General features: G+C 48.2%; 1 protein-coding gene across 3 annotated transcripts in view; it reads right to left on the reverse strand.

The window, feature by feature from the left end:
- Positions 1 to 21141, reverse strand: part of CPAP (centrosome assembly and centriole elongation protein) — a 521976-nt gene that overhangs the window by 279232 nt on the left and 221603 nt on the right. For all 3 annotated transcript variants that reach the window (XM_085621543.1, XM_085621542.1, XM_085621541.1), the window contains one exon: positions 557 to 796. In XM_085621543.1, coding sequence (XP_085477669.1) covers positions 557 to 796 — 240 coding nt within the window. The remainder of the gene's footprint in view (positions 1 to 556; positions 797 to 21141) is intronic.

The following is a 21141-nucleotide window of genomic DNA, read 5'->3' on the forward strand; positions in this document are numbered from 1 at the left end:
TGAATATGTGAAGAGAAAGCATGAGCTCACCAGACTTTCATGTCTAAGTAATAGCAACTTCATAGCTATTTTGTATGTCAAAAGGTCAATGTCAAAAGATGGATCAACCTAAATGAACAAGATAACCAATTGGAAAAAGTTAACTTTATAAGACAATCATATTGCCTCCATGATACCACATTTTGAGAGAAAAATGAAAGGCACCAAGCAAGTGTAAACATACTCTCATCGGAATGAGCACTGGTAACAATGATATAGGGGAGAGGATGTGGCCTAATGGCCAGATCGGTCGACCTCTTCGCTAGGGAACTGAGTTAGAGTCTCAGAAGGGACGCTCAACATTCTGTGATTCTGAGCAAATCATTTAATATCCCTGTGCCTAACAAAAATGAATGTGTCCGTCTGTAACGGAACTGTTCTAAAAACTAAAAAAAAAAAAAGTCATGACCTGTGAAATCCACATTACAGGTCCAGCTTCTCCTGCAACTACCATGCATGAAAAGACATGTTTTAAAAGGACAAAGGGTAACACAGAGGGCAAAGAAGCCAAACTTACAACAGAGTCTGCTTTTTTCAGAATTATTCCACTGTCTCCCCTCTTGATGCCTTCAGTTGCTTCTGCTTTCTTCCAGACTTCTAGGCGAAACTTTTCCATTACCTTAATTTCTTCTCGCAGCTCTGCATTCTCTTTTGTTACAGTCTCTATTTGGTTTCTTAGGCGACCATGTGTAGTTGACCACTTTGATTCTCTTCGCCTCAACTCTTCCTGTAAGTCTGCTAACTGTTGTTTTAAAGCCTAACAAAAATAAACAATAGTGGTTAGTGTACAACAGACTATTACACCAAAGAGACAAGAAAAATGCCAGTATTGCACATATTAATGCATACTATTTTAACTCTTAAGTCCCAACAATTACAGTCACCAAAGATTCAAGCAATGGAAATATTACAGAGGATTTGTTTTTGTCTTCTATACACTTGTGGTGGTATCTGAATGTGTTTACAGATGGTGGGGTAGGCAGGTGGAAGTATTAAAGTTGTCTTGTTACAGGTCGATAAGAAATTAGTTACTTACCTGTAACTCCAGTTACCCTGTGTTAGCATCTTTTATTTTTCCACATGCTTGGGTTCACATCCAGCTCATTTGAACCAACCTGAACTTCAGCCAATAATAGGAGGTATGTGCTCTACTATAGCATCTGGTTTTCACCATAGTTCAGAATTCTACTGCACATCGTGTCTGAGGGAGTTCCTACGAAGGGCTCTGCTCGAACGTGTTTAGCCTTAGATTTTTACTTTTTCAGCCTTGACTTTGTCTGCCCTGGATTTCAGACAATTCCATCTGCATCTCTAATGAGGTTCTTTTCTTTTGGAATTTCTGGGATTGTCGCCTCAGTACTGGCTTAGGACAACTGGTACTTGTCACCAACTTGAACTATGGCTATGAAGGGGAAAAGTTCTATTCAAGCCCTGCTTGAACCATGTACACAGGAAGATTTACAATAAAGATCCTCGTGATAAGTGCATAGATTACCTTTATTCCAATCATAAAGAGCCTCGTAAAACTTTCCCTTCAAAGACACTTAATGACAGTAAAAAGAGGTTGCCTCCTTACTTGCTAGGAAAGGACCACGAGTCCCACTTCCAAAAGGAATGGGAATGCCCCATTCCCTGGGAAACATTTTGTGAAAGGTGCCCCACCAAGCACTTCCACCAAGGCGGTGCAAAAAAAGCAAACACATTGAGCTTCCTAGGCTAGAAATTACTTCAATAGCGTCCGCAGCCACCTCCTCCAACCATGAGACAAAGCCATCCTCAAAGAAGGTGCTTAAAAAAAGGGGGGGGGGGGGGGGGAAAGAACTTGTGCAAAAAAGTGAACTTAAATCCAGTGCTTCTGACTTCGTCAGACTTTTCTCCCAAGTCACTGAAAACTAAAGATCTGCAGTTGATGAGAAAAGCTGTGACATTGAGGACTGTTTTATCGACAGGCATCTCACCAGAGAAGTCTATGGGCAATGCCCTGTCATAAAGGAGCAAGAAATCACTGTTGTTGGCGGTACCTATTTAGAGGATAATGGTGCTGACATAATTCTTTACCAACCACTTCTTGTTAGGATGAGAGTGAGTAGGAGAGTCAGACAATTACAGGCATTCAGTGTAACAGGAGTGATACCTTTGCTTCACCAAAGGCAAGGTGGTGTTTCAGACCAACCCAAATTGATGCCAAGTCTCCAAAGACTTTCACTTGAATAAACTTGCCATCATGAGTGCTTTCTTACCCCAATGTACCGGCTAATGTAGAGAGATTCTTGTATTCGCTCAATGTCCTTAGGTTTATCAGGTTGTACATGGACAAAACCAAGGGCTTACATTCTTCAGATCAAATGTTATTCTCATTCAATCATCCAAGAAGAGGCCACCTGTTGACCACACAAGACATCGCATGTTGGCTGTCTCCCTGTATCACCTTCAATCAGAAGAAGGCAAAGCGCCTGCCCAAGTCAGAGTGAGGATGAACTCCACCAGAAGCCTAGTAACTACAGCTGCACTCTATGCTGGTGCATCTTTACATGACATTTGCTGTGCAGCCACCTGAAAAGGCCGGCATACATGCAGCAGCTGACTCAGCAGTGGCGTAAGCAGTTCTATGTAGACTGTTTCAATAAGGTCAGCCTGCTTCCCGCTCTAGTGAAATGGTATGTTCTGATGGCTATTCCAATTCAAACATGTGAATATACGAACGATCCAATGCTGGAGAAGAAATTAGTTACTCACCTTTAACTTCAGTTCTTCAGCATTGGTGTCTTTCATAATCACACATACGAATCTCCAGGTCAGAGGCTCACTGCTGTATGTACTCTTCAAACTTGTGCTACTAAATCTAAGCTGGGGTGGCTTCTACAGAGTGCAGGAGAGCTCAGCACTTCCACTTTACTGGCTGAAGTTCAGGTTGATTCAAATGAGCTGAATGTGCTACTGAACAAAACACTTATTGAGGCCTACAGCCATTTTTACACGGTTTACTGCTATTTAAAGTTGCTGGGGAGGACAAGAGGAGAATGGTTCAAGTACATCAATATATGAAAGATGCTAGAGAACAGTACATTTATAGCCAGCTTTCTAATCACTTTAATGAACAAGTTACTTACCTTTGGTAGCTCTCTTTCTGGTAGGGACTCTATCTAACCTCAGATTCCTCACCTTTTGAATATTCCGCAGGCGTCAGCCTTGATCTAGAAACTTTTCCAGCAATACCTCTGTGCGTCAGTAGGCAGCACCATGTGACTCCGCAATGATGCAGTTCCGCTTCAGAAATAATGTGGGGGTGGGTCTGTGAAAGGACTAAAACCAAAAGGTTGCATAGGCCGGTGCGAGAGACGTGCCTCTCTCAGCGGACAAGCCTGTGCAGACAGTTGTGCTTCATGAATGTTAAGTAGTGACGCCCACATAGCTTCCTGGCAGATATCCAGGATAGGAACTCCGCGTGCCAGCGAAGTGGCGGCAGCTTGGCCCTGGTGAAATGAGTGTGCAATCATTCTGGAGGCTGCTTCTAGGCTAGTGTATAGCATATCTTAATACAGAGCACAATCCAGTGGGAAATGGTCCTCATCTGCACAACCTTGCCTTTTATTACTCTTGCAAACTCTACAAAGAGCTGATCGCCCACCCGGTATTCTCTGGCACAATCAGTGTAAAAGCTCAGTTTTCTTTTGGAGTATGGTTTGACCGGCTTGGAAATACATCATGACTTTTGGCAAGAAAGATGCTTGCAATCACAGAACCATTTTGTCTGTGAAAAAAAGCAGTTCATGGAGGGTTTACACAGAGCTTAAAACTCACCAACACGCCAAGCTGATTTGCTGGCGACAAGGAACATAGTCTTGAGAGTGAAAAGCCGCAAGGCACAGCTGTGGAACGGCTCAAAGGGAGAACACATCAAAAATGTAAGGACCAAGTTAATGTCCAACTGAAGCATGACAAAGGGAAAAGGGAGGAAAGACCTGTTGTAGGCCTCTCAAAAACACATCACATCCAGTGGTTGAAACAATGAGGGCTGTTCCGGTAACTACAAAAAGGCTCACAGAGCCAAAGATACCCTTTAACTGTGTCCAGAGTAAAGACTTGCCAGGTGAGGGGCAAAACAACCAACAAAACATAAAAAGAAAATTGCCTGGAAATGGGGTCTATCTGCCACATGTCCCACCAAGCCACACATTTATACAGTTTTTGTTGAGGGACACCTGCCAAGATGATATCATTAACTTACGGAGGAAGGACAAAGGTGTTCAGCTGCCGCCACTCAATCACCAAGCAGGATGGTGGAAATTACAGAGGCCCGGGTGCAGAACACTGCCTCGTTGCTGTAACAGCAGATCTTCCCGGAGCAGAAGACTGAATGGAGGTCGAACCAGGAGTGGTATCTGCAGAAACGCATACAGAAGTCCCGAGTTCACTCTAGGTGGAACAAGCGAGAGATGACTTGAAAACTCCATGCACAGATCTGCAGAAACTGCCCATTCTTGGCAGTGGTGAATAGATCATGCCAAGATTCTACCCATTCGCAGAAAATACATTGTTCCACCTCCTGGTGCAACTGCTATTTGTGATCCAATAGGCATGAATGGCTAAGTTTGTCCTGGTTATTCAAGGAGCCTGCTAGGTGGTTCGGCCCCAGGAAAATGCCTTGATGGTCCAGGCATTTCCAGAGGTGCAGGGCCTGCTGACACAGGGTTCATGACCCCCCCCCCCACCATATTTTTTGCAATACCACATGATGGATTTCCCTGAGCTACAGAGGTTGATGTGGAGCTGGAATACCGTCAGAAACCAGAGACCTCTGATTTCCACCTCTCCCAAGAGGCTGCCCCAACCCTGGAGGAACGCACATCAGTCACCACTGTCTGCTCTTGGTGTGGTAGCGAGAGGGGTCTGCCACCGACCCGATTGCGATCCAGTACCCACAACTGTAGATCCTTTGCAGTCTCTTCCAAAATCTGGACTAGGTCTGAGAAGTCCCTTGATGTTGGGCCTACTGAGAGTTCAGATCCCAATGCAGAGTGCACATATGCCACCTGGAGTGCTTTACCAGAAGGATGCAGGAGACCATCAACACAACAGCTTCAGAGTTGACCTCACTAAAATTTAGGACTGAAGCTGAAAGATAAGAATCACAGCTTGAATGTCCTGAGCTCTCTTTTCCAGGGGAAAGGCATGACACCGAACTGTGTCCAAAATGGCTACTGATGAAGGAGAGTGTGTGAAAAGCAGTCAGATGCGCCTTTGGCACATTGAAAGTGAACCGAAAATATGACAGAGTAGATATAGATATAGATATATATATATATACACACATATATATATATATATATATATATACATATATATTTACTGGTTGTCGCCAGTAGGTAGTTATGGTTAAGACAGAGTTTCCATTAGAAAATCATTTTTAGTTTTGCTATTAACTTTGGCGCCGTTTCATGGATCATCCCGAAATTTTCTAAACTAGTTTGCCACTCACTTCAGCTGCTATTATGAAAGTTTTGGGGTGATTCGTCAAGCAGGGGCAAAGAAAAGGATGGGGGGGCTGTCCCAAAACACATTTTTCCCATGCAATTTCCCAGAGGAATTTTAGACACAACTACAGCCTGAACTGATAAATGGAATTACACCAAATTTGGCAGAAAGCTAGCTCATGGTCTGGTAAGAACCTTTTTTAGTCATTTGGTGCAAATCCATTAAGTAGTTTGAGATATTAAAGGAAAAACAAATTTGTATAGCTAGAGGCGCGGACCCTCTGCAAATTCAACAGATCTTGTGCTGAGATCTGATTGACTGCCAACACTTAGATCAGGAAGTGTTGGCAGTCATTTTGGGACTCCGACTCAGCTGAGTGCCCAAAAAAAAGTTAAAAATAAAGACAAGGGGGCAGTGTACGAATACGCTGATCCCCTTGGCCCGGTGCTGGGGTCCACTAGAGACCCCGCTAAGGCACAAAAACATTTGTTTTTCTTCACTTTTGCAGTGATTTTGCAGTGGATTCGCAATTTGCTCCTGCGTTTGTTTTGCATATGCAGCTGAGTTGACCAGGTCCAGGCGGTGTAGGAAGGCCAACCATAACCGTGAGGAGGCCCGCAGGACAATGGAGGGCCAAGAAAATGGCGAGCACCCCCTTCCCCAGAGTCTCAAAGGCATGGGCAGATGCCCCCCAAAAGACTGGAAGAGCCCCAAAGGTGTTGACCTCAGACGATTCTGGGATGGTCATCGTATGTCCTGCAGTTATGGCCCGCCAGTACAATGCAGCCAGACAACTCCAAACAAACTTTTTGAGAAGAATTCTGAGGAGGTAAACCATTGTCCTTGTGGTCTGACTGTACAAGTTCTGTGTGTTGACTTGACAGGAAGGTACCTGGGTGCAAACATATCACTATATGTATTTTCCTACGTTGGGATATAATAAATGTTTTTATAGTTAATGTTTCCTACCCCAATATGACAGTATCTAGTGCTGTAAATACCATGGGGTCAATTACGATGTCCTTAGGAAAGCATTTCGACCGAATCGGTTCCGGAATGCTTTCCGAACAACTCGGATCTTGGGAGTCCTATATGCTTGAATATGCTTCCGGATACGATTCGGTCGGACTCCCAGTGACTTCAATGAAAGCCTGTGTTCCGACCAAATACACGCGCTCCCGTTCAAGAAAGGGGTGTTTGCGGAAAATCGTACACCCTGTGGCTGGCACCCCATGGTGGCTACCACACTGCATGATTGGAAAAGAGGGTCACATGGGTACCCGGAGGGCCCCGGGTGAAGGGGGGCCTGCTACAGGCCCCCAAAGTCAGATTCCGACAGCTGATTCGATACAACCGATTGGGAAAGGCTGTCCGAATCGGACGTAAAAGTTAATTACCTTCGGTAACGATGTATCTGGTAGAGACGATTCTAGCCGCCGATTCCTTAACGTAGAATTATCCCCAGGCGTGAAACTGGATCCGGAAAATTTTGCCACAGCATCTCTGCGTGCTGGGGGGGCGGGACCACGCGACTCCGCCCTGACGTTGTCCGCGGTCATGACGTCCGCGAGGTCACATAAGTCCCCCTCGGTGCGCTGACGTCAGTTTTCTTCGGAGAACTTTTCCGCGCCACAACGCGGAGTCATCACCAACAAAACTGAGAGTATGGGAACAGTGTGCAAAAAGAGCAGTGAAACAGAAAGAAAAGAATCGAATGGTGAGGAACAGGACCAGCAGGGACAGTGCCAAGCACTGCGGTTCTGAAAGTCACGAAAGGGAAAGAGCAGAGCACCCTCTGAGAAGCAACCCTACAAGCGAAGGAGACATCCTCCTTGGAGGCAGAAAAACATGTCAAAAATGTCGTGGTAGACGACAGAAAACCTGCAACCCCAAACTATAACAGTGAAGGGCAACAAGTCCGTAAAAGATGAATAACGACAACCCATCCCAAGACAGCACCAGCAAGGAGTGCCGCATCCCCGGTAAAGAGCGAAGGGCTGAGGCACGGCCAAGAGACCCCAACCCAGAGGACTGCAGAGGAGTCAGAAGGAGAAGATCATGAGTAGGCCCCACACTAGAATAACCAGGGTGCAGGGAAGCAGAAGTACACATGAACCCACCGTCCAATTACCAGGAAAGAAGGAGTGGAACAAATAAACAGAACAAAGCATCCTGCCAGGGAGGAAGTGAAAGAGGGCACCCGCAGCAGACAAAGCCACCCGGAGGGAGGCGAGTGCAGAAGACCAAGCAGAAGGGTCCTCGCAGGACAGGGAGGAAGGGCGAGCCGTGAAGGAATCTGCAGCTAGAATCGGCTCTACCAGATACATCATTACCAAAGGTAAGTAACTTGTACATCTGATAGAGACTACTAGCCGCAGATTCCTTCCCATAGGATAGATATCCTAGCCTTACCCAGAGGGGAGGAGGGTCTGCGAGAGAACCTCACCAGCCTGGAAGAACACAGGGACACAACAGGGGATGTGTCATAGGGGCAGGAAGAATGGCCCAGCCCCCACCAAGCAGAAGTAAGCAAGAACAAGGAGAAGGGAAGGCCAGGATACCACAAGCCTACTCGAGGGGCAAAGGGCACCCGTCAGAAAACCCAGAGGGACAGACGGCACCAAGCGAGTACCAAGGGAAGAAAAGAACCACTGCAAAATCCAAGGAGAAAAGGTGGAACGGAGGCAGAGCCTGCCTCAGGAGAACACCCAGCGAAGGGGACAGCTGAACGGGTATCAGCCCCGAGGCAGTGGACAAGACAGGAACGGCCCCACAGCCGATAAGCGCACACGTGAGAAGGAAGACACAGACGGGCAAAAGTCTCGCAAAGCAAGGGACAGGAGCACACGGGGACACGCCGAGGCCCACGGAGGTGGACCATAACTACCAGGCGTGCGCAGCAGGTAAATACTATAAAGTAGTGTGCCCAGAACAAGCAGAGCGCAAGACGAAGACCGAGGCAAGGAAACCCCAGGACAAGCTCCAGAGAAGGACCGCCCCAGAGGCACAACCCGGCCCACGAAGAGAAGTGAGACCGGCCAGAAGATAAGAATATGTAGTACAGACCTAATCCGTCAACTAGACACAGGAGAACACCAGGAATACCCTAGGCCCCTGGAACACAAGGCAGAGGACCAGGCCGAAACAGCGAACAAAAAGGTGAAAACACCAAAACATAACCTCGTAGTAGACGGCATGGCAAAAAGCGGTCTGTCAATCCAGAGGCTGAAGAGGGAAAGCAAAACGCACAGAAGCAGACATCTCGCAAGAGCAAAGGGCAAAACGCACAACAGGCAAGCCCTGTAGAAGAAGGATGGAAACACCATTGGATACTGAGCAGGACAGAACCTGGAGCAGCGCGAGCTGCGCTAAGGCGGAAGAAAAAAGAGAGAGACCGCACCAAGCGATACACAGTGACGCCAGGAAACACGAGAAAACTGAGAAGGGCTCCACACCAGCCCAGCTTAGGGCAGAGCTATACAATAGCCTACAAGTACCCCATGTAAGGTATGACACGTCCCACAACAAAACAGGGGAACACCTCTTAGGGAAACCCGCAGCAGAGGTCAAGAACACAAGACCTGTGGATATCACCACAGGCGGCTTACCAATCAACCAAAAAATACACCTATGGTCCAACCTGAGGACTAATAGTCAAAATCCCACACCACAAAAGTTGAAGTACCAGCAGCCAAAAGAACAGAGGGGTCAAGGTGAGGACCCTAAAGGCATTCCAAGCAACACACAGCACACAGACGGGCCAGCCGAAACACGAGGTCCAAATAGAAAGGTGGGATAAACATCTCCCTAAAGACACCGAAGGGCCGACAAGCCGAAGCTTACGGAGAGGGAGGAGGACGGAGCCCCGCAAGGAGTCGTTGAATAGCGGAGTCCACGTGGGTGTTAAATAAAAAGGATATCAACAAGACGCTCCCGAATATTCTCCGGAAAGATGCCATCCCGCAACAACGCATGGCGGTGGAGGGCCACAGAACGCGCCATAGCACGGGCGAGAGAATCAGACATTCAAGGCCGAACGGAGAATAAATGCAGCTAACTCCCGACCATCCAGCACATCAGCACGGGCACCATCGTGGGAGGTGCAAGACAGAAGGGACTCCGCAGAGTCCCACAGGGCGGAGGTAGCCCTGGCCAACACACAAAGTGTGTTGAGCACGCGCATAGCAGCACTAGTGGAAGAGAAGATGTTACGCCCCCAGGAGTCCAACCACCGGGCCTCCCGTGACGGAGGGAGCAACACCGAAGGCAAGGAAGGAAAAGCAGTCTGCAGGACAGGGCCCTGGGCAGATGGGTGGGAAGAAAGGCAGGCCGGATCGTGCGGGGCAGGACGGTGGCGGTGGAGGTGCAGCTGAGGTGCCGGATCCCCCGTAGCAGGACGCCCCCAAGCCCCCAGAAGAGAGTTGTGGAGCGAAGCTTCAAATGGAAGCAGCGGCTCCCCTCCACCAGAGCCCTGGTGGAGAACCTCCAACAAGTGATCCGTTGGGAGTGGAACAACCCGGTTGTCCATCTGCAAAATGCTGGTGGCCGTGGAGATGGCCCGAACAAAAGGCCACACTCTCCTCCGTAGGACATCGTGGGGGAAAGAGCAACTCTTCCGTGGGCGAAGGCTGCAAACTAAGCCGCCCGTCCCCACGCCCTGCCAGAGAAATAAACTGCCCGCCCCTGTAGGATGGAAGACCCATGGACGAGTGAGGGGCCTGAGGGGCCTCCGGAGAAGGCGGAGAAGCCGGCGGGGCAATCACCTACAAGGTGCGGAAGAGCGGGGCCAGTGGCCGTGGACGCGGAGACGGCGTACAACTCGCCCTGGAAGCCGCCGGGGAAAAGGCAACGATGCGGCGTCCAGTTTCCGGTGAAGAGGAGACAAGGAGACGACGATCCTCCGGAGAGGAAGGGACATCCGGAGAAGAGTCGACGATCCGATGTCGGGACGGCGCCGGGGAGTCCGCTACGGGCACCAGTGTGACCTCGGGCGGCGCCGAAGTATCCACCAGGGGTGCCGAGTCGACCTCCACCACCACCTGCCTCACAGGGGAAAGGGGCGGGGTCGGAGCCGAAGCAGCCAAAGAACGGCACCGAAAAGGCAGCCGCCTGCGCAGAGGACCGAGAGGGACCGTGGGAGGCGCCCCGGGCCCCGGCCTCCCCCTGCAGCGCCAACAGGTGTCGGAAAGGCCTCCGGTAAGACAGCCGCCTGCCCAGAGGCTCGGGGACGAGCTGCGAGTCCTGGCGACCTCCTGCGACACCACAGGGAACCCCGCAGGGTTTTGCGGCGAGGAGGGGACGCCATGGGTTGAAGAGGGGAACCCCGTAGGGCCGCACCTCGACGATACCACCCCTCCAACACCTGAAGCTGAACTCGTCGGTGCCGGGGGTGAAGCCGCCGGCGAGTCCACCGAAGGCTCCGCGCATGGCGAGGGAGCCACGGATGTCTCAGGGAGAGGAGGGGGTCCAAAGAAGCCTGCAGTGCCGCAGCGTAGGCCTTCATTTGGGCCCTTGTCACCCCAACGCCAGGAAACGGCTGATAGGGTGCTGACGGACGAGGGCGCGCGTCCTGAGAGGCACCCGCGCCCTCTGCAGACTGAGGAGAGGGCCTCGGTGGTGAGCTGTAGGACTTACCCGCAGGCGAGCGACGCCCATGGGGCCTCGGTGAAGGACGATGCCGCAGCCGGAATCGGCGGCTTCTGGACTAGTACGAGGTAGGGTACGGACGCTGTGACGAGACCAATCTGGACAAGCGGGCCGAAAGCATTTTCATCTGGCGCCTCCCGCTTGAGATGCTGACTAGCTTCGCAGTCCGTAGAATCATGGTGCTTGCCCAAACACCACATACAAATAGGGTGAGGGTCCGTCGCCGACATCTGACGCGCACAAGAAGTACACGTCTTGAAACCCGAAGGAATCGCACACTGTTCCCAACTCAAAGGCGTTCAAAGAGGCCTGAAAACAGGCCAAGGGAACACACTCCGGAGCCGCATTACACGCGGAAAAGAAGAAAACTGATGTCAGCGCGCCGGGGTGCGACTTATGTGACCTCGCTGATGTCACATCCGTGGACAACGTCAAGGCGGAGAGGCGTGGTGCCGCCCCCCGGCTTGCAGAGATGCTGTGGCAAAATTTTCCGGATCCAGTCTCACGCCTGGGGATAATTCTACGTTAAGGAATCTGCGACTAGTAGTCTAGATATCTTAATCGCTCGTCTGGAAACATGCTCCGTAGACCGATACGATTCAGCTCCATCTGACTCGGTTACTCCCAATGCCTTTCGGAACCGAGTCGGAAAGTTCGAACGCTTCCCAGCTATCGTAATTGCTCGGTAGCAATAATGTCCAATTTGGTTGGAAAGGCGGGCTACGAATTGGATTCGACCTAATTGCATGCCGTTCGGAGCCTTTCCTAACAACATTGTAATCGCCCCTCAAATGTTAATATGACTAGATTTAATGGTTCAGCTGGCCTTGCCGGATTCAAACTCTTGAACTGAATATCACAGGTTATTTCAGCTGTCATCATTCCTCTCACTGCGGTATCATGAGTTTGGGTACCCCTCAGCAATAATGAGAATTCACAGTCTTCCGAGCAGCTTTTTCCATGTCTTTTCATTCGTTCTGCTGGTGCAAGCATACAAACTGGAGTTTATTCATTTAATTACTCCAATTAAGAACTTCTGACAAAACAGAATGCTTACTGACTTTAAATGAATCACATGGGCTTTGAATGTCATGAAGATGTTTTCGGTTTCTTTCCAGGGGAAGGCCTCTCCACCAAACATGTGGAAGGATAGACGGTCTGGGGAGGTAGACTTGTGCTCTGGGTATGGTCACACATAGGTAAGGATATATGTGTTTGGGAATGGGCACGTACGTAGAACTGTGAGTGGGGATGACCACATATGTATGTACAACACAGTGGGGATTGACCACATATGTATAGAACAGAGAGTGGGTTATGCGGTGGTAGCCTCAAACGCTGCATGCTACAGTCAATGGGGAAATGCACCTGGAGCAAAGGCTGCAAGGGAGGGCTGGGGGATAGTCCGGCAGAACCCATGGGGAGGCTCTGTTTTTGAGGGGTTTCATGACCACAGAGACACTGACCGCTTATTTGAACCCAAACTGGGGAGCTCAGGTGTTTTGTCTTGCGGGTCGGCGAGTTAGAGGCTCTCACAGTACTTGGTGTACCTGCAGAAAAGGGAAAAGAAACCCAACAGAGCCACTCTCGGTGTGGTGCTGGCCTCTCTCGGAGTCCCTTGACGTAGAGGTAATTTTGGCGGCGGTGTTCCGACTGAAGACAAACAAGCCTTAGTACTTGCAGTGGCTCAGATATTGGTGCAGGGCGGCTCCTGGGAGTCCTGGCATCTTCAAACTTGGCAGGAAGACTGATCTGACCTCCTGGAGCACAAAGACCTTTTGCCATGGTGCTGTTCCCTCAGTGGGCCCCGGGGTTAACAGAACGCTGTACCAGGCAATTGCAGTCAGTCCCTGCTGGTATAGGGAAGTGCTTCCTCCACTCCAAGAGAGATGCTGCAGGGTCAAGGAAGTGCTGGGCAGTCCTCCAAGGGTTTGGGGAGGCTGTTCTGCTTCTGGACGAGTAGGTGTCAGTGATTGTTAGGAAAACAGCAGTCAGGCAGGGTATTGCGCCAAAGTAGATGCTGGTCAACAGTTCTTACGTCAAGCCTTTTCTTTGTCCTTCTTCAGGCAGACTGTCAGACCAACCATGCACTCTTACCTGTAATGCGCACAGTTGAGTTTTGCAGAGACATTGTGGACCACCTTTCCAGTACCCTACCATATAACCAGTGTATCTACTTCCACTAGAGCTATGCAATAGGGTTCAAGGAGGAGGGCCGGATAATGGACGCTCAAGGGCTCTTGTTGTCGACCTGCGAGGCAACAAGATTTAATTTACCATTGTGTCTTTGTTGTATTTTTTACACACAATTAGTCCCTTCCTTCATAATAATAAGTGATAACTATGTTAGTTATCTCTCCTACCTGCGAACTAGAGATGCTGGGCACCACGTCATAGTAGACTTGTGATGGTTTGATTTTCACTGCGTTGATTTTTGGGGCGTGTTTTTGCAGCGAGGTCTTCTCTTTTTTTTTAAAAATATCGCCCTCTACGTGTTCAATCACTAAGAAAAAATAAAAAAGGAGGAAAACAAAACAAACATTCTACATTTTACATCTGACATGAGTATGATGCCTTGATTACTAAAAAGTCTTTTTCATGAAAATTGCTACCCTTATTTTTGAAAGAGTTTGGTCTTACAAAAAATGTCTTCCTTTCCTTAGAAAAACCTTCCAAAAATGGTCTTTGAATTATTCACTCAAACGCTCTAGCAGGCATTGTTGTCTTGCGATGGGCACGGTTAATTAAATAAAGTCACTTAACTTTCTTTTCCTTTTCTCCACAGGTTAGCAGCTGCAATGAAGCCGAGATGCCTTGAGTGAAGCCGAGATGCCACTTGAAGAGAAAACGGGAGCCGAAGAGATACCGTGTCGATTTCCAGGTAAGCATCCTTGGATACCAGCTCTCTTCCTGGCAAAGGGCGGAAGGCTAAGCACCGTCTGGAAGTCGGGTGTGGCATTAAATAGTAATGCCACACCCAAGATGGCCACTACGCCGACGTACGCTCTGCGTGACACGGCGAGCGGCGTTGCTCAGTTCTTTTTTTTTTTTGCATCAGCTGTGGAACGGACGCAAAGCTGAGTTCGGTTCGAGTCACAGCTTTACTTTCGCCTTGCGCATATTGCTCAATGTCTAATCTTTGAATTCTGCGTTTAAATTGTATCAGTCAATCTGCTTTTACAATGAGTTTAACAAATGTCTATAATACATCATATGGCATCTAAAGACCGCAATAATATTCTAACACAGGAATCTCCTATGTGAGTAAAAACACTCGTGCTCATTATAAAACATAACTTACAGTACATAAACAAAACATAATGTACAGTACATGAACAGCCACAATAATGTTAAACATTACACATAAACCATACATCCGGTCGTGCTGGTTGCATGGGATAGGGGAGGGCTTTTTATATATCAATGACTCTGCGTTTTGCAGAGAGATCATGACACAGACTAATCTGCCTTCCTGGTGTCAGGGGGCCACCTAAATACTAAATGTAGGTGCATTAAAGGAAGTGAAGGGTAGTAACCAATGGGCTACTTACCCCTGGGGTTAATATACCCCCTATATGATCACTGCCTTTGGGGAGTGGGCATAACTCTGTCCCAGAGTTCCTAATTCCAACAAAAACAAGTTGGATGAACCCTTCTTTCGTGGAGCACATTAGGCAGCCCACCTTAGGGGTGTGACTAGCCTGGAGTTGCAACACGCCTACATGCATAGCTATTCTCTCACCTGCCCTGGTGCCAAATGGGCCTCACATATATTAGAAGTAGTGCCTTTGACATGGCACACAGTGTGTGTCATACACATGGTTTGCACCATGGCACGCAGCCTTGCAATGGCAGTCTGCATGCAATTTGTATGGGGGTCCTTTAGGGTGGCATAATTCATGCTGCAGCCCTTAGGGAATCTCTTTAGCACCCATGACCTAGGTACCGGGGTAACATTTACTAGGGACTTACAGGGGTGGTAATGTGTGTAGGAAAGTAGGATCTGCATTCATGGTTACCCCCACATTTTGCAGGTGTTATTCTGTTGTAGGACTAGGCTCACTGGGATCCTGCTTATCAGGACCCCACTCACTGTGCGTTCTCCCTAAATTTGACAGTGGTAAGCAATTTGGTACCTTCCAATTGGCTACTGGTGTACCCTTCAAAGTCCCTGGTATATGGTACTAAGGTACACAGGGCATAGGTACACCAGGGGTCTCCCATGGGCTGCAGCATGTATTATGCCATCCATAGGAAACCACTCGAACTGGGACTACAGGCCTAACTTTGCAGCCTATGTAAGTTGGTGTTAGCACCACTTACGACAGATATACGTTTTCTTATATCTGAGGTCACTGCATGTAAAACCTATAAGTCACCCCTAAAGCAGGACTTTCAATCCTGAAGGCAGAGTGCTAGGTTATAAGTGTGAGGGTGCCCTGCATGGGCTTGACACCCCCTACAAACCCTGGAGTATTCCCCAGGCTTTGTAAGAGTGGTCAGCGATTTTCATATATATAGTGACCATGTGTCATTACCCAATGGCGAACTATATATTGCCTGTGCCGAAGCTGGGCATGTTTGGATATTTTCCTAATTAACCGGTCCTGATGAATTGCCGAGAGACCCCTTAGGGGCTAACAATGGCAAGTAACATGTCGACCTTTGCTCACAACACACACCCCCTATAGGACCAATGCATCCAGATAGGGCCTACATTGTTTTTAGTTAGGTTAGCAGGTCCCATGAATAAAATGTAGGCAATAGAGCTTTCCTGAACCTATTTAAACGCACTGTTCTGCCCTTTACTACACTACGCACTTTATTCCACACACACCATACGGCTTCATCAAAAATCTCTCCACCCAAGAGCCCCTTTGCGGATGCCCATTAGGCATTGTAACGCCAGCCCGACGAGGAGCAGGCCCAAATGATGAAGCATGACACCTTTCAGAGAGTATGAGGGCACTTCCTCCAAAAGGAGGGTATTCCACAGACCTGAACACTCTCACTCCGTCTTAGGAACTGCACGCCATCTTTGTTAGAAATAACTTCAGCTAGGGAGTAAGCGTGCTGGACCCGATTAGAAAAAGCTCCTAGTTCCTCTCGTTTTGAGCCGTGGAACCTGCACTTCTCCAAGTTTAAGGCGGTAGTCAGTGGCACCTCCGCAGAAAAAGAGAGTATCTGTCTGTGATCTCTCTAATCAAAAGACAAGACCCCCCCCTCTACTAAGTCTATCTTTAACTCATACCCAGTCCAACGTGCCTGTTGCATTATGGAAAACAATCAAGGTCTCACGTTCAGTGATGACCTAGTGACAAAAAATCCTCGGGACTCCTTCACTTTTGGATCCCGACTGTGCAGCAGTATCAAGCAGCAACGGAGGAAATTGGAACTCAATAATTTCCTTGAAATAACAATTCCTGAAGATTATCATGCACGGCGCAATCATGACGGAATACCTCTGAGCAAATACAGCTAACAATGGTCTGATTGTAGCCAATGTTCCACGGATTTTCCAAGAAGATGCCAAATTCAAAGAAGAATGGTCCCTAGTTGCCTGGAAGTGCACTAGGGACTGGTTGGTATTAATCATCAAAACGGCCAAACATCTAGCGGATGACCTTATAAATAAGATCACGGTAGCGGAAGGAGCCCAAAAAGCCAGCATTACCATCACGGCCTTTAAGACGAGACTGGCAGAAATAAACAACAAAATAACGGAAAATAAGGAGTATCTCATGAAACAAAAGGTGACCAAACTTCAGAAGAACAAAATTCAGCAAGGAGAAAGTTTATCCTTACTTAAGAGAGGACGCCCGTCCATCTTATGATGAGAATTCGTCGGAGGAGAGTCAATCATCAAGGAAGAGGAACTCCTCCAACAGCAGCAACTCAAGCGCAGATAGTTGGGGGGAGGCCCCCACAACTGAAGAGAACCACCACCTCCTATGTATGGCTTCGGAATGCCCCTTTACCAAGGACCACAGATATGGCAATACCATGGTTAACCGGATATACCACAGCAACCCTTCACTCCCTTCCACCAACCTTTTTCAGGCAGAGACTGGGGTAGGGGGAGAGGAAGAAGAAGAGGGGGACAAAACCAACAGAAACAGGTCCAATGGCAGGACCAGCAACAACCACGACACATGGCGCTCAGGAGACACACAGGGAAGAAAAATCGATTGTGAACCTCTCCACCAGATCCCTCAGTGCTGTTGAAAAGAAGGTCCTGTGCAGAGGATCGAGTTTTGTCCCTATGCCCACATCAGACCACTTCAAGTCCAATTGTGAAATCCACAATTTCTTCCGAAAGATTCAATTACAATCCTTTTTTGCAGGCCAATCTGAGACAGCCATAACAGACTCATGTTTACATAAACCTTCTACCTTCACGCCTAATGCAAGTATGGTACCGGCAGAAGTCCTTACGTTTGAAAAAGCTATACTCAATGAAGTCAATATTAACAAAATGAGCAGGGCTTTTCACAACACCTCTAAGTTGGAAAATGAGGCGTACCGCACACTGGCCAGTAACACCACAATACCATCAAGGAGGCCGACAAAGGGGGTGCGATAGTAATAATGTCAACCAACGATTACAGGAATGAGTGCCTCCGTCAACTACAAGACAGACGGTACTACATACCACTACAGGTAGACCCCACCACACGTCTCACAGCGCAGATCAAGTCCACAGTGACAACTGCTTTAAACCAGGGATGGATTACCAAACACGAGGCAGACTTTCTTATTAATGACAACCCTAGACTGCCCTACTTTTATACCCTCCCCAAGATACACAAAGGGACTCTTCCACCTCCTGGAAGGCCTATAGTGTGAGGCATAGGGTCTACCCTGGAACCCCTTTCCAAATTTTGTGATCATTTCCTATAACCTTTGGTGAAAGAAACCCCTTCCTTTGTCCAAGACACAAGAGACGTCTTGAATCTCATTGAGGTCAAGAACACCGAGGGTCTTCAGATGGATCATCTCGTGTCTTTGGATGTAAAAGCACTCTACACCATTATCCCCCAACTAGCAACGCTGGAAGTCATTGAGGAAATCTTAAGATCGAAAACACTGGGCAAAAGAAAACCCATAGGTTTCATAATGGAATGCGCAGCCATAGCACTCACTGAAAACTTCTTCCAGTTTGAAGAACAGCTCTTTCATCAGATACAAGGGACATCAATGGGCAGCACATTCGCCCCAAGTCCGGCATGTCTGTACATGTCAGACTTTGAGGCTAAACACATACTCACTGACACGAACCCCTACAAAGAGAATATCACCTTGTGGCGTAGATGTTTCGACGATATCCTTATCTTCTGAAAGGGGGGGATCGAGAGATGATCCGTCCCTTTGTTGACTGGTTTAACAGCCTCAACCTGTGCCTGAAATTCACAGCGAATACCTCAGACCAGGAATTGCCCGTCCTGGACCTGATCATCAGTCTGGATTCTGACAAATTGGAAACAGGAACGTACAAAAATCCTACTGACAGTCACAGCCCCTTACTGTACAATAGGTTCCATCCAAAAGCCCTCTGTGACAATCTACTGTATGGATAGTTACAACGCATACGACGTAACTGCAGCAACCTGAATGACTTCCAACACCAGTCCTCTGAGCTCACAGACCACCTAACCTAGCCAGACGAGAATATCCGATGAGGAACAAAAAGAGCTCGAAACAGCAGCAGAGAGGCACTTCTAGAAGTACATCCCATACCCAGGTCAAATAACCTAACCTGTGTAACCACGTACATGCCGGAGTCCAACATGATCAGGGTGGTAATAAAAAAGCACTGGAGGGTTCTTTAAATTAGCAACCTATCTCCCATCCCCCGAGATTAGCTTTCAAAAGAACAGCAAATCTTAAAGACCTGCTGATCAACACCAGACCTAAAGGGAAGGGGCCCCAACAACAACTACAACTGTGGAATTTGCCCCCGATGGGTGGCCACTACCTCTGCGGGCAATGCACAGTCTGTCCACTTGCCAGTGCAACCAAATCGGTGGCTCTGACGGATACACTCACATGGGTACAAACCAAACAAACCAACTGCAATACACGCAACTGCGTCTACCTCATCACCTGCCCCTGTCAACTCAAGTATGTGGGTATGACAACTCGTCCGGTGAAAACCAGGATAACAGAGCACCGCAGTAACACCAGGTGCAGAAAGACTAATATTAAAATGTGTGCCCATTTTACATCAATGAGCCACACAGCCAATGACTTACACTGGACCATCCTGGAGTCCCGCCCTCAAATATATAAAGAAGTCCTCTTCAGGAAAGAGCAAAACTGGGTCTTCAGGCTCGCATCCAATACTATGGGTGTGAACTATGACATCCCCTGTGGTGAGCTAAACTAACCAGGAGAATCAAGTCCTTCTCTTTCATGTAGATAGTTAGGGGTTCCATCCACAAGCCACATGCTACAATGACTTCAGGTGTTTCACACAAGTCGGAGATAATGCAAAACAACCAGACTAAGCATTCTTACCTCAAATTACCTTTGGAGCAACATCCCACAACACCGCATGGTTGCAATCCACTTAACAAGCCTCTGATATATTACATCACTATTTCAGATATCACTCGACAGCCATTGGTAAGGCACAATTATCTGAGTGCACATCCACAGAGAATCCACACTACCCAGGAGGAGCAAAGATCTGCTCGAAACACATCTTTTAGCATTACCTGCATGCAAATGAGCCATATCCTACAACACCGCATTGTTCCTACTCACTCACGTAAAGCAAGTCCTTTATGTGATCTACCTTACTAGCCCCTAATATACCAACATTGGGTTATAGGAGCAAGTCGTTGGTAATATACAACATCCTGTTTAGACGTGCCCCAAAAATCCGCATTCGCCAAGCGCAGTCAGTATCTTCGTATTGATATTTCACGACATTGCATTTCTGCGACCCACCCAACATGGCCACCTACGTTTCCACACTAGTTGTTTCCCCCACGGACAGGAAGTACATACATAGAGACCTGCCCAGAGTACATTCCAGTACGGGAAACAGAGCCGGGGTAGGAGAAGGGCTAGTCGCCACGCCGCCTCTCTGTGAGAATGCAACTTGGAAGGTGCACACCGCTGCTCCTGGTAAGAACACACTAGTCTAAATATGACGTGTGTCGTGTTTTGAATGTTTCTCTCTCCCTCGCAGGTCGTGAGTGAACGGCGCGCTCTGCTAAATGCTCCAGTCAGCTCAGACCTACCAGTGTGGGGTGAGTGCCCTTTTCTTGTCCAATACGGGCAACACACACGGCACATTGGCCACAACCGTTTGTCTAGGTCAACCACTCCTTCTGGAGATAGGCACTTATGGCAGTACGATGTGCCGCACTTAACTAGGTGTGGGTGTGTTTGTGTGTCTTGTCTGGTTGTAACTAATGAGTAAAACACACGCAACCTCCGCCCTTAACGTCACTATTTCCAAGACACCACCCGCATCTTGGGGACGGTCCCTTTCTCTGGACTTATACTTTTTACTCCACTTCAGCACAGATCCGATGAATTATCATTGCTAGATGGACAGTGAAATTGATTTTATCATGCGCTCTGGAGCCTTTCTGTTACGCCTTTCTACAATGTTTTCCTTGTGTTGCTCGCTCTTTCAGGTCACCTAATACGAGGTAAAACGTACCTTGTATTAACTTGCAAGGCTGCTTACTACAGCATTTCTTCTCACCTAAGAAACCAGCCCGGCAGTAGTGTAAGAGTTTGGATATTTTCCTAATTAACCGGTCCTGATGAATTGCCAAGAGACCCCTTACGGGCTAACAATGGCAAGAACATGTCAACCTTTGCTCAACACACACGCCCTATAGGACCATTGCATCCAGCTAGGACCTACGTTGTTTTTAGTTAGGTTAGCAAGCCCCATGAACAAAATGTAGGCAATAGGGCCTTCCTAAACCTATTTAAACACACTGTTCTGCACTTTACTAC

Source organism: Triturus cristatus, chromosome 8 (genome assembly GCF_964204655.1).
Source record: "Triturus cristatus chromosome 8, aTriCri1.1, whole genome shotgun sequence".
Lineage (NCBI taxonomy): Eukaryota > Metazoa > Chordata > Amphibia > Caudata > Salamandridae > Triturus > Triturus cristatus.